This window comes from Aulonocara sp. 'chitande type north' Nkhata Bay, linkage group LG13 (genome assembly GCF_057382095.1).
Source record: "Aulonocara sp. 'chitande type north' Nkhata Bay isolate Kocher_YH1m ecotype deep benthic linkage group LG13, A_spYH_male_GT1.1, whole genome shotgun sequence".
Classification (NCBI taxonomy): Eukaryota; Metazoa; Chordata; class Actinopteri; order Cichliformes; family Cichlidae; genus Aulonocara; species Aulonocara sp. 'chitande type north' Nkhata Bay.
In genome coordinates this window covers 12452311-12465172 of record NC_141356.1, presented here as the reverse complement: position 1 = coordinate 12465172, position 12862 = coordinate 12452311, and the positions used below count along the sequence as shown (strand labels likewise).

Here is a 12862-nt window from a genome sequence, read left to right as displayed (position 1 = left end):
ATCGTCTTGATGAGACCTTACAGCCTGAGCCTCAGCTCACCATGTCACAGGAAACACTAATGTTCAGGAACAGGAAGTGACCTCATAGACTCAGAGCTACATCACAACAGCCAGACTGACCCGGCTACATCACCATGGTATGGCAATCTCGACTCCACTCAACTGTAATCTGCGGCCGAGTCTCCGTCACTCTGCTGCAAACACTGAACACAACTTGATCTGTGTGGGTGGGCTGTGGGACAGGAAGCATTAAAATTTCCATGTTTCAGAAACAAACAGCAGCACTGAGCGTGCTCAAAGCCTGAAGCAGAGAGCACAGCGCCTCACTCTACCTGCTGGGCTGGTGTCTAAGGTGTTTGATGCGTTCCGGGGAGCAGAATCTTCCGGGTTAGGATCTTTGCTCCTGTTGACCTGGGTCACATCCTGCTGACTAGCTGTGTGCTGGACTTCCTGCTGCGCCGGTCTGGTGTCCACTTCAGACTCCGGACCCTGGACCTCAGCTGCGGGGCGTTCACAGAGGGCCTGGAGCTCTGAGGCAGCTCTGTCTGGCTCTGCTGGCTCCGGTTCTGGTCTGGTTCCAGCAGGTGGATGTGTGGGAGTCCGGACCTCCTCCCGAGGCTTCTCGGGAAAATCTGGCTTATCTTGGGCCGGTGACATCTGCGTGACCCCGGGGTGACCTGAAAAGGAGAACTTGATCAAACGAGCAGTAGTGACAAGAAAGTCTGCAGAAGTCCTGCCGGGCTCTCACCTTCGACCCCACCGTCCGGCTCTGCCCGTGGGCTTGTCTTCCTCAGCCTGCAGCCCTTCCTGATCTCGGCCAGCAGGTTGTCGACGGTGCATCCTTCGTCCCAATTGGCCATGTCTGTCCTAACTGCAGCACAGACACACGTTCCCCTGTGAGCTTAGCGCACGTGTCACAAACAACAGGTGAAAGCTGTCACTGCATCACCTGACAGCCTCACAGGTACAGCAGCATTTAATCTTTACAAACTTTCTTCTCGTCCTGATGCTCTCACATCATTTCCTTTAAATATTCAGCTGCTGATAAACTGTTGCAGAAAAATGTTGCTGATGTCAGCTATTGATTCTCGACCTGTCCGTCACCGGCCCTTCACATGTCTCACCTGTTCTCCACTTGCACTTGACCTGTCCTTCACCTGCCACACCTGGAGAGACAGGTGAGGGACACCTGTCTCTCCATTTAAGGAGGGAGGATTTAAGGTGAAATAATGGTGTCTGACTTGCTGATCTTTCTGGTGGGGGCTTCTTCTCTCAGTTTCCTCCCTTCCTCCAACCTCTTCCTCCTCTTCTCCTGCTCCCTGTGACCTTCGTTCTCCTGATCGAAGAATAAAAGGAACACACAGTTCAAACTTCAGCAGGCTAACCGGCCCCCCAGAGAGGGCGGAGCTTAACATTTACAGGGAAACAGGACTAATGTGTGGCAGCTACCACACTTTGTCACGGTTCAAGTCAGAGCCGATTGGCTGGCTGAGACATAGTTTAAATGACACATGCAAACGTGCGGCAGGGTATGAGTCCTGCAGACTGAGCCGCACTGCGATTGGCGCTGACCTTGAGGGTTCGAAGGAAGAGGTCTCTGAATGCCTTGATGGTGCTGAAGAGCTCTTCGAGGGAGAAGCTGCTGCTGTCCTCACAGAGGTAGGCGGACAGGTGCTTCCTCTGCTCCTCCACAGATGACAGCAGGAGTTGCAGCTGCTCAACAGCCTGCAGGCTCTCCTGGTAACACCACATAAGAACAACAGGTAAGTTCACCTGGAACAGCAGGTCTGTCCCACTAAAACGGTGTCAGTGAGTGTACAGACTGGATTTATCTGCCCGTAAAGGTGACAGCCTCATCCTGAGTGACTCACCTGTATGGTGGACAGGTACTGCTCCTTCATGTCGTCAGATGAGGAGGAAACGCTCCTCTGAGTTTTTCAGCCGTTTGTTTAGAGTCTTTGTTTCAGACTGAATAGAGTCCAAGCTGAGCCTGCAGGTGGAGTCAGAGGGCAACATTTAACACCGCTGCAGGCGAAACACCTGAGCTACCACGTCACAGACTCCACCCAGCAGTCTGTACGTGACTGAACTCCTATATGTGTTTACCCAGCAGCCTTTGCACAGATCTCCAGGTCATCGGGCAGGTTGAGCAGGTCGGGGTGATTCTCTTCAGCCTCCTAAGGGTCACAAACAGCAGCAACTGAATTATTATGAGAATACTGCAGTATTCCCCAGTATTCGTAGTATTCCCAGCATTACCTGCAGGATGTGGTGCAGCAGCGTGACTCTCGACTTGTTGGCTTTGGTTTCGGTCAGAATTCTGACTTTAATCTCAGAATTCTGACTTTAATCTCAGAATTCTGACTTTTTTTTTTTCTGAGATTAAAGTCAGAATTCTGACTTTAATCTCAGAATTCTGACTTTAATCTCAGAATTCTGACTTTTTTTTTTCTGAGATTAAAGTCAGAATTCTGACTTTAATCTCAGAATTCTGACTTTAATCTCAGAATTCTGACTTCTTTTTTTCAGAATTCTGAGATTAAAGTCAGAATTCTGACTTTAATCTCAGAATTCTGACTTTAAAGTCAGAATTCTTTCCTTTTTTTTTTCCAGTGGCCCTAATCCTCTTCCGTAAAACACAGTGGAAATGGTGTGGAATTAAAAAACGCAAAGGCCACGAAATGGTCCCAGGTTCTACAGAGGGTTAAACACTTTGTTCTCCTGCAGGTCCAGTCCTGTCGCCACAGAAACAAGTCCTGACCCATGTACCTGGAACCATAGAAGAAGAATAAAATAATAAATGATATTTAAAAAAAGACCTTAAATCCCACAACATAAAAACATTTCGACCAATGAAATGCTTTAGAGTGAAGGACAGCAGTGAATCGCCGCTGACGTGGATTTATGCACAGCTGCAGGTGAGCTCACCTCACTGAAGGATGCATTTTTTCTTTTTCTTCAAACGCTTTCTTCCTGTGTGGCCTTCTGGAGATCAAAGAGAGGATACGATTGGTCGGTTTCTAGATATAAAGCTTATTTCATCATCAACACTAAAGGATGTTCTATCATCGTCTTGATGAGACCTTACAGCCTGAGCCTCAGCTCACCATGTCACAGGAAACACTAATGTTCAGGAACAGGAAGTGACCTCATAGACTCAGAGCTACATCACAACAGCCAGACTGACCCGGCTACATCACCATGGTATGGCAATCTCGACTCCACTCAACTGTAATCTGCGGCCGAGTCTCCGTCACTCTGCTGCAAACACTGAACACAACTTGATCTGTGTGGGTGGGCTGTGGGACAGGAAGCATTAAAATTTCCATGTTTCAGAAACAAACAGCAGCACTGAGCGTGCTCAAAGCCTGAAGCAGAGAGCACAGCGCCTCACTCTACCTGCTGGGCTGGTGTCTAAGGTGTTTGATGCGTTCCGGGGAGCAGAATCTTCCGGGTTAGGATCTTTGCTCCTGTTGACCTGGGTCACATCCTGCTGACTAGCTGTGTGCTGGACTTCCTGCTGCGCCGGTCTGGTGTCCACTTCAGACTCCGGACCCTGGACCTCAGCTGCGGGGCGTTCACAGAGGGCCTGGAGCTCTGAGGCAGCTCTGTCTGGCTCTGCTGGCTCCGGTTCTGGTCTGGTTCCAGCAGGTGGATGTGTGGGAGTCCGGACCTCCTCCCGAGGCTTCTCGGGAAAATCTGGCTTATCTTGGGCCGGTGACATCTGCGTGACCCCGGGGTGACCTGAAAAGGAGAACTTGATCAAACGAGCAGTAGTGACAAGAAAGTCTGCAGAAGTCCTGCCGGGCTCTCACCTTCGACCCCACCGTCCGGCTCTGCCCGTGGGCTTGTCTTCCTCAGCCTGCAGCCCTTCCTGATCTCGGCCAGCAGGTTGTCGACGGTGCATCCTTCGTCCCAATTGGCCATGTCTGTCCTAACTGCAGCACAGACACACGTTCCCCTGTGAGCTTAGCGCACGTGTCACAAACAACAGGTGAAAGCTGTCACTGCATCACCTGACAGCCTCACAGGTACAGCAGCATTTAATCTTTACAAACTTTCTTCTCGTCCTGATGCTCTCACATCATTTCCTTTAAATATTCAGCTGCTGATAAACTGTTGCAGAAAAATGTTGCTGATGTCAGCTATTGATTCTCGACCTGTCCGTCACCGGCCCTTCACATGTCTCACCTGTTCTCCACTTGCACTTGACCTGTCCTTCACCTGCCACACCTGGAGAGACAGGTGAGGGACACCTGTCTCTCCATTTAAGGAGGGAGGATTTAAGGTGAAATAATGGTGTCTGACTTGCTGATCTTTCTGGTGGGGGCTTCTTCTCTCAGTTTCCTCCCTTCCTCCAACCTCTTCCTCCTCTTCTCCTGCTCCCTGTGACCTTCGTTCTCCTGATCGAAGAATAAAAGGAACACACAGTTCAAACTTCAGCAGGCTAACCGGCCCCCCAGAGAGGGCGGAGCTTAACATTTACAGGGAAACAGGACTAATGTGTGGCAGCTACCACACTTTGTCACGGTTCAAGTCAGAGCCGATTGGCTGGCTGAGACATAGTTTAAATGACACATGCAAACGTGCGGCAGGGTATGAGTCCTGCAGACTGAGCCGCACTGCGATTGGCGCTGACCTTGAGGGTTCGAAGGAAGAGGTCTCTGAATGCCTTGATGGTGCTGAAGAGCTCTTCGAGGGAGAAGCTGCTGCTGTCCTCACAGAGGTAGGCGGACAGGTGCTTCCTCTGCTCCTCCACAGATGACAGCAGGAGTTGCAGCTGCTCAACAGCCTGCAGGCTCTCCTGGTAACACCACATAAGAACAACAGGTAAGTTCACCTGGAACAGCAGGTCTGTCCCACTAAAACGGTGTCAGTGAGTGTACAGACTGGATTTATCTGCCCGTAAAGGTGACAGCCTCATCCTGAGTGACTCACCTGTATGGTGGACAGGTACTGCTCCTTCATGTCGTCAGATGAGGAGGAAACGCTCCTCTGAGTTTTTCAGCCGTTTGTTTAGAGTCTTTGTTTCAGACTGAATAGAGTCCAAGCTGAGCCTGCAGGTGGAGTCAGAGGGCAACATTTAACACCGCTGCAGGCGAAACACCTGAGCTACCACGTCACAGACTCCACCCAGCAGTCTGTACGTGACTGAACTCCTATATGTGTTTACCCAGCAGCCTTTGCACAGATCTCCAGGTCATCGGGCAGGTTGAGCAGGTCGGGGTGATTCTCTTCAGCCTCCTAAGGGTCACAAACAGCAGCAACTGAATTATTATGAGAATACTGCAGTATTCCCCAGTATTCGTAGTATTCCCAGCATTACCTGCAGGATGTGGTGCAGCAGCGTGACTCTCGACTTGTTGGCTTTGGTTTCGGTCAGAATTCTGACTTTAATCTCAGAATTCTGACTTTAATCTCAGAAACCTGACTTTTTTTTTTTCTGAGATTAAAGTCAGAATTCTGACTTTAATCTCAGAATTCTGACTTTAATCTCAGAATTCTGACTTTTTTTTTTCTGAGATTAAAGTCAGAATTCTGACTTTAATCTCAGAATTCTGACTTTAATCTCAGAATTCTGACTTTAATCTCAGAATTCTGACTTTAATCTCAGAATTCTGAAAAAAGTCAGAATTCTGACTTTAATCTCAGAATTCTGACTTCTTTTTTTCAGAATTCTGAGATTAAAGTCAGAATTCTGACTTTAAAGTCAGAATTCTTTCCTTTTTTTTTTCCAGTGGCCCTAATCCTCTTCCGTAAAATACAGTGGAAATGGTGTGGAATTAAAAAACGCAAAGGCCACGAAATGGTCCCAGGTTCTACAGAGGGTTAAACACTTTGTTCTCCTGCAGGTCCAGTCCTGTCGCCACAGAAACAAGTCCTGACCCATGTACCTGGAACCATAGAAGAAGAATAAAATAATAAATGATATTTAAAAAAAGACCTTAAATCCCACAACATAAAAACATTTCGACCAATGAAATGCTTTAGAGTGAAGGACAGCAGTGAATCGCCGCTGACGTGGATTTATGCACAGCTGCAGGTGAGCTCACCTCACTGAAGGATGCATTTTTTCTTTTTCTTCAAACGCTTTCTTCCTGTGTGGCCTTCTGGAGATCAAAGAGAGGATACGATTGGTCGGTTTCTAGATATAAAGCTTATTTCATCATCAACACTAAAGGATGTTCTATCATCGTCTTGATGAGACCTTACAGCCTGAGCCTCAGCTCACCATGTCACAGGAAACACTAATGTTCAGGAACAGGAAGTGACCTCATAGACTCAGAGCTACATCACAACAGCCAGACTGACCCGGCTACATCACCATGGTATGGCAATCTCGACTCCACTCAACTGTAATCTGCGGCCGAGTCTCCGTCACTCTGCTGCAAACACTGAACACAACTTGATCTGTGTGGGTGGGCTGTGGGACAGGAAGCATTAAAATTTCCATGTTTCAGAAACAAACAGCAGCACTGAGCGTGCTCAAAGCCTGAAGCAGAGAGCACAGCGCCTCACTCTACCTGCTGGGCTGGTGTCTAAGGTGTTTGATGCGTTCCGGGGAGCAGAATCTTCCGGGTTAGGATCTTTGCTCCTGTTGACCTGGGTCACATCCTGCTGACTAGCTGTGTGCTGGACTTCCTGCTGCGCCGGTCTGGTGTCCACTTCAGACTCCGGACCCTGGACCTCAGCTGCGGGGCGTTCACAGAGGGCCTGGAGCTCTGAGGCAGCTCTGTCTGGCTCTGCTGGCTCCGGTTCTGGTCTGGTTCCAGCAGGTGGATGTGTGGGAGTCCGGACCTCCTCCCGAGGCTTCTCGGGAAAATCTGGCTTATCTTGGGCCGGTGACATCTGCGTGACCCCGGGGTGACCTGAAAAGGAGAACTTGATCAAACGAGCAGTAGTGACAAGAAAGTCTGCAGAAGTCCTGCCGGGCTCTCACCTTCGACCCCACCGTCCGGCTCTGCCCGTGGGCTTGTCTTCCTCAGCCTGCAGCCCTTCCTGATCTCGGCCAGCAGGTTGTCGACGGTGCATCCTTCGTCCCAATTGGCCATGTCTGTCCTAACTGCAGCACAGACACACGTTCCCCTGTGAGCTTAGCGCACGTGTCACAAACAACAGGTGAAAGCTGTCACTGCATCACCTGACAGCCTCACAGGTACAGCAGCATTTAATCTTTACAAACTTTCTTCTCGTCCTGATGCTCTCACATCATTTCCTTTAAATATTCAGCTGCTGATAAACTGTTGCAGAAAAATGTTGCTGATGTCAGCTATTGATTCTCGACCTGTCCGTCACCGGCCCTTCACATGTCTCACCTGTTCTCCACTTGCACTTGACCTGTCCTTCACCTGCCACACCTGGAGAGACAGGTGAGGGACACCTGTCTCTCCATTTAAGGAGGGAGGATTTAAGGTGAAATAATGGTGTCTGACTTGCTGATCTTTCTGGTGGGGGCTTCTTCTCTCAGTTTCCTCCCTTCCTCCAACCTCTTCCTCCTCTTCTCCTGCTCCCTGTGACCTTCGTTCTCCTGATCGAAGAATAAAAGGAACACACAGTTCAAACTTCAGCAGGCTAACCGGCCCCCCAGAGAGGGCGGAGCTTAACATTTACAGGGAAACAGGACTAATGTGTGGCAGCTACCACACTTTGTCACGGTTCAAGTCAGAGCCGATTGGCTGGCTGAGACATAGTTTAAATGACACATGCAAACGTGCGGCAGGGTATGAGTCCTGCAGACTGAGCCGCACTGCGATTGGCGCTGACCTTGAGGGTTCGAAGGAAGAGGTCTCTGAATGCCTTGATGGTGCTGAAGAGCTCTTCGAGGGAGAAGCTGCTGCTGTCCTCACAGAGGTAGGCGGACAGGTGCTTCCTCTGCTCCTCCACAGATGACAGCAGGAGTTGCAGCTGCTCAACAGCCTGCAGGCTCTCCTGGTAACACCACATAAGAACAACAGGTAAGTTCACCTGGAACAGCAGGTCTGTCCCACTAAAACGGTGTCAGTGAGTGTACAGACTGGATTTATCTGCCCGTAAAGGTGACAGCCTCATCCTGAGTGACTCACCTGTATGGTGGACAGGTACTGCTCCTTCATGTCGTCAGATGAGGAGGAAACGCTCCTCTGAGTTTTTCAGCCGTTTGTTTAGAGTCTTTGTTTCAGACTGAATAGAGTCCAAGCTGAGCCTGCAGGTGGAGTCAGAGGGCAACATTTAACACCGCTGCAGGCGAAACACCTGAGCTACCACGTCACAGACTCCACCCAGCAGTCTGTACGTGACTGAACTCCTATATGTGTTTACCCAGCAGCCTTTGCACAGATCTCCAGGTCATCGGGCAGGTTGAGCAGGTCGGGGTGATTCTCTTCAGCCTCCTAAGGGTCACAAACAGCAGCAACTGAATTATTATGAGAATACTGCAGTATTCCCCAGTATTCGTAGTATTCCCAGCATTACCTGCAGGATGTGGTGCAGCAGCGTGACTCTCGACTTGTTGGCTTTGGTTTCGGTCAGAATTCTGACTTTAATCTCAGAATTCTGACTTTAATCTCAGAAACCTGACTTTTTTTTTTTCTGAGATTAAAGTCAGAATTCTGACTTTAATCTCAGAATTCTGACTTTAATCTCAGAATTCTGACTTTTTTTTTTCTGAGATTAAAGTCAGAATTCTGACTTTAATCTCAGAATTCTGACTTTAATCTCAGAATTCTGACTTTAATCTCAGAATTCTGACTTTAATCTCAGAATTCTGAAAAAAGTCAGAATTCTGACTTTAATCTCAGAATTCTGAAAAAAGTCAGAATTCTGACTTTAATCTCAGAATTCTGACTTCTTTTTTTCAGAATTCTGAGATTAAAGTCAGAATTCTGACTTTAAAGTCAGAATTCTTTCCTTTTTTTTTTCCAGTGGCCCTAATCCTCTTCCGTAAAATACAGTGGAAATGGTGTGGAATTAAAAAACGCAAAGGCCACGAAATGGTCCCAGGTTCTACAGAGGGTTAAACACTTTGTTCTCCTGCAGGTCCAGTCCTGTCGCCACAGAAACAAGTCCTGACCCATGTACCTGGAACCATAGAAGAAGAATAAAATAATAAATGATATTTAAAAAAAGACCTTAAATCCCACAACATAAAAACATTTCGACCAATGAAATGCTTTAGAGTGAAGGACAGCAGTGAATCGCCGCTGACGTGGATTTATGCACAGCTGCAGGTGAGCTCACCTCACTGAAGGATGCATTTTTTCTTTTTCTTCAAACGCTTTCTTCCTGTGTGGCCTTCTGGAGATCAAAGAGAGGATACGATTGGTCGGTTTCTAGATATAAAGCTTATTTCATCATCAACACTAAAGGATGTTCTATCATCGTCTTGATGAGACCTTACAGCCTGAGCCTCAGCTCACCATGTCACAGGAAACACTAATGTTCAGGAACAGGAAGTGACCTCATAGACTCAGAGCTACATCACAACAGCCAGACTGACCCGGCTACATCACCATGGTATGGCAATCTCGACTCCACTCAACTGTAATCTGCGGCCGAGTCTCCGTCACTCTGCTGCAAACACTGAACACAACTTGATCTGTGTGGGTGGGCTGTGGGACAGGAAGCATTAAAATTTCCATGTTTCAGAAACAAACAGCAGCACTGAGCGTGCTCAAAGCCTGAAGCAGAGAGCACAGCGCCTCACTCTACCTGCTGGGCTGGTGTCTAAGGTGTTTGATGCGTTCCGGGGAGCAGAATCTTCCGGGTTAGGATCTTTGCTCCTGTTGACCTGGGTCACATCCTGCTGACTAGCTGTGTGCTGGACTTCCTGCTGCGCCGGTCTGGTGTCCACTTCAGACTCCGGACCCTGGACCTCAGCTGCGGGGCGTTCACAGAGGGCCTGGAGCTCTGAGGCAGCTCTGTCTGGCTCTGCTGGCTCCGGTTCTGGTCTGGTTCCAGCAGGTGGATGTGTGGGAGTCCGGACCTCCTCCCGAGGCTTCTCGGGAAAATCTGGCTTATCTTGGGCCGGTGACATCTGCGTGACCCCGGGGTGACCTGAAAAGGAGAACTTGATCAAACGAGCAGTAGTGACAAGAAAGTCTGCAGAAGTCCTGCCGGGCTCTCACCTTCGACCCCACCGTCCGGCTCTGCCCGTGGGCTTGTCTTCCTCAGCCTGCAGCCCTTCCTGATCTCGGCCAGCAGGTTGTCGACGGTGCATCCTTCGTCCCAATTGGCCATGTCTGTCCTAACTGCAGCACAGACACACGTTCCCCTGTGAGCTTAGCGCACGTGTCACAAACAACAGGTGAAAGCTGTCACTGCATCACCTGACAGCCTCACAGGTACAGCAGCATTTAATCTTTACAAACTTTCTTCTCGTCCTGATGCTCTCACATCATTTCCTTTAAATATTCAGCTGCTGATAAACTGTTGCAGAAAAATGTTGCTGATGTCAGCTATTGATTCTCGACCTGTCCGTCACCGGCCCTTCACATGTCTCACCTGTTCTCCACTTGCACTTGACCTGTCCTTCACCTGCCACACCTGGAGAGACAGGTGAGGGACACCTGTCTCTCCATTTAAGGAGGGAGGATTTAAGGTGAAATAATGGTGTCTGACTTGCTGATCTTTCTGGTGGGGGCTTCTTCTCTCAGTTTCCTCCCTTCCTCCAACCTCTTCCTCCTCTTCTCCTGCTCCCTGTGACCTTCGTTCTCCTGATCGAAGAATAAAAGGAACACACAGTTCAAACTTCAGCAGGCTAACCGGCCCCCCAGAGAGGGCGGAGCTTAACATTTACAGGGAAACAGGACTAATGTGTGGCAGCTACCACACTTTGTCACGGTTCAAGTCAGAGCCGATTGGCTGGCTGAGACATAGTTTAAATGACACATGCAAACGTGCGGCAGGGTATGAGTCCTGCAGACTGAGCCGCACTGCGATTGGCGCTGACCTTGAGGGTTCGAAGGAAGAGGTCTCTGAATGCCTTGATGGTGCTGAAGAGCTCTTCGAGGGAGAAGCTGCTGCTGTCCTCACAGAGGTAGGCGGACAGGTGCTTCCTCTGCTCCTCCACAGATGACAGCAGGAGTTGCAGCTGCTCAACAGCCTGCAGGCTCTCCTGGTAACACCACATAAGAACAACAGGTAAGTTCACCTGGAACAGCAGGTCTGTCCCACTAAAACGGTGTCAGTGAGTGTACAGACTGGATTTATCTGCCCGTAAAGGTGACAGCCTCATCCTGAGTGACTCACCTGTATGGTGGACAGGTACTGCTCCTTCATGTCGTCAGATGAGGAGGAAACGCTCCTCTGAGTTTTTCAGCCGTTTGTTTAGAGTCTTTGTTTCAGACTGAATAGAGTCCAAGCTGAGCCTGCAGGTGGAGTCAGAGGGCAACATTTAACACCGCTGCAGGCGAAACACCTGAGCTACCACGTCACAGACTCCACCCAGCAGTCTGTACGTGACTGAACTCCTATATGTGTTTACCCAGCAGCCTTTGCACAGATCTCCAGGTCATCGGGCAGGTTGAGCAGGTCGGGGTGATTCTCTTCAGCCTCCTAAGGGTCACAAACAGCAGCAACTGAATTATTATGAGAATACTGCAGTATTCCCCAGTATTCGTAGTATTCCCAGCATTACCTGCAGGATGTGGTGCAGCAGCGTGACTCTCGACTTGTTGGCTTTGGTTTCGGTCAGAATTCTGACTTTAATCTCAGAATTCTGACTTTAATCTCAGAATTCTGACTTTTTTTTTTTCTGAGATTAAAGTCAGAATTCTGACTTTAATCTCAGAATTCTGACTTTAATCTCAGAATTCTGACTTTTTTTTTTCTGAGATTAAAGTCAGAATTCTGACTTTAATCTCAGAATTCTGACTTCTTTTTTTCAGAATTCTGAGATTAAAGTCAGAATTCTGACTTTAAAGTCAGAATTCTTTCCTTTTTTTTTTCCAGTGGCCCTAATCCTCTTCCGTAAAATACAGTGGAAATGGTGTGGAATTAAAAAACGCAAAGGCCACGAAATGGTCCCAGGTTCTACAGAGGGTTAAACACTTTGTTCTCCTGCAGGTCCAGTCCTGTCGCCACAGAAACAAGTCCTGACCCATGTACCTGGAACCATAGAAGAAGAATAAAATAATAAATGATATTTAAAAAAAGACCTTAAATCCCACAACATAAAAACATTTCGACCAATGAAATGCTTTAGAGTGAAGGACAGCAGTGAATCGCCGCTGACGTGGATTTATGCACAGCTGCAGGTGAGCTCACCTCACTGAAGGATGCATTTTTTCTTTTTCTTCAAACGCTTTCTTCCTGTGTGGCCTTCTGGAGATCAAAGAGAGGATACGATTGGTCGGTTTCTAGATATAAAGCTTATTTCATCATCAACACTAAAGGATGTTCTATCATCGTCTTGATGAGACCTTACAGCCTGAGCCTCAGCTCACCATGTCACAGGAAACACTAATGTTCAGGAACAGGAAGTGACCTCATAGACTCAGAGCTACATCACAACAGCCAGACTGACCCGGCTACATCACCATGGTATGGCAATCTCGACTCCACTCAACTGTAATCTGCGGCCGAGTCTCCGTCACTCTGCTGCAAACACTGAACACAACTTGATCTGTGTGGGTGGGCTGTGGGACAGGAAGCATTAAAATTTCCATGTTTCAGAAACAAACAGCAGCACTGAGCGTGCTCAAAGCCTGAAGCAGAGAGCACAGCGCCTCACTCTACCTGCTGGGCTGGTGTCTAAGGTGTTTGATGCGTTCCGGGGAGCAGAATCTTCCGGGTTAGGATCTTTGCTCCTGTTGACCTGGGTCACATCCTGCTGACTAGCTGTGTGCTGGACTTCCTGCTGCGCCGGTCTGGTGTCCACTTCAGA

General features: G+C 48.7%; 4 protein-coding genes across 4 annotated transcripts; all 4 read right to left on the bottom strand.

The window, feature by feature from the left end:
- Positions 1–695: 695 nt before the first annotated feature.
- On the bottom strand, positions 696–2310 carry LOC147315781 (inverted formin-2-like). The gene is made up of 6 exons (XM_086258089.1): positions 2260–2310; positions 2107–2177; positions 1872–1990; positions 1573–1737; positions 1246–1336; positions 696–871 (listed from the first exon to the last, which is right to left on the bottom strand). Exons 3-6 carry the CDS (start codon positions 1899–1901, stop codon positions 696–698), a joined length of 462 nt encoding a protein of 153 aa, XP_086114215.1. The 5' UTR covers positions 1902–1990; positions 2107–2177; positions 2260–2310.
- Positions 2311–3762: 1452 nt separating this feature from the next.
- On the bottom strand, positions 3763–5377 carry LOC147315780 (inverted formin-2-like). Its single transcript, XM_086258087.1, has 6 exons — positions 5327–5377; positions 5174–5244; positions 4939–5057; positions 4640–4804; positions 4313–4403; positions 3763–3938 (listed from the first exon to the last, which is right to left on the bottom strand). The coding sequence occupies exons 3-6, from the start codon at positions 4966–4968 to the stop codon at positions 3763–3765; spliced, it is 462 nt and encodes a 153-aa protein (XP_086114213.1). The 5' UTR covers positions 4969–5057; positions 5174–5244; positions 5327–5377.
- A 1510-nt stretch (positions 5378–6887) lies between these two features.
- LOC147315779 (inverted formin-2-like) lies at positions 6888–8502 on the bottom strand. The gene is made up of 6 exons (XM_086258045.1): positions 8452–8502; positions 8299–8369; positions 8064–8182; positions 7765–7929; positions 7438–7528; positions 6888–7063 (listed from the first exon to the last, which is right to left on the bottom strand). Exons 3-6 carry the CDS (start codon positions 8091–8093, stop codon positions 6888–6890), a joined length of 462 nt encoding a protein of 153 aa, XP_086114171.1. The 5' UTR covers positions 8094–8182; positions 8299–8369; positions 8452–8502.
- Positions 8503–10050: 1548 nt separating this feature from the next.
- Positions 10051–11665, bottom strand: LOC147315778 (inverted formin-2-like). Its single transcript, XM_086258044.1, has 6 exons — positions 11615–11665; positions 11462–11532; positions 11227–11345; positions 10928–11092; positions 10601–10691; positions 10051–10226 (listed from the first exon to the last, which is right to left on the bottom strand). The coding sequence occupies exons 3-6, from the start codon at positions 11254–11256 to the stop codon at positions 10051–10053; spliced, it is 462 nt and encodes a 153-aa protein (XP_086114170.1). The 5' UTR covers positions 11257–11345; positions 11462–11532; positions 11615–11665.
- Between the last annotated feature and the right edge of the window lie 1197 nt (positions 11666–12862).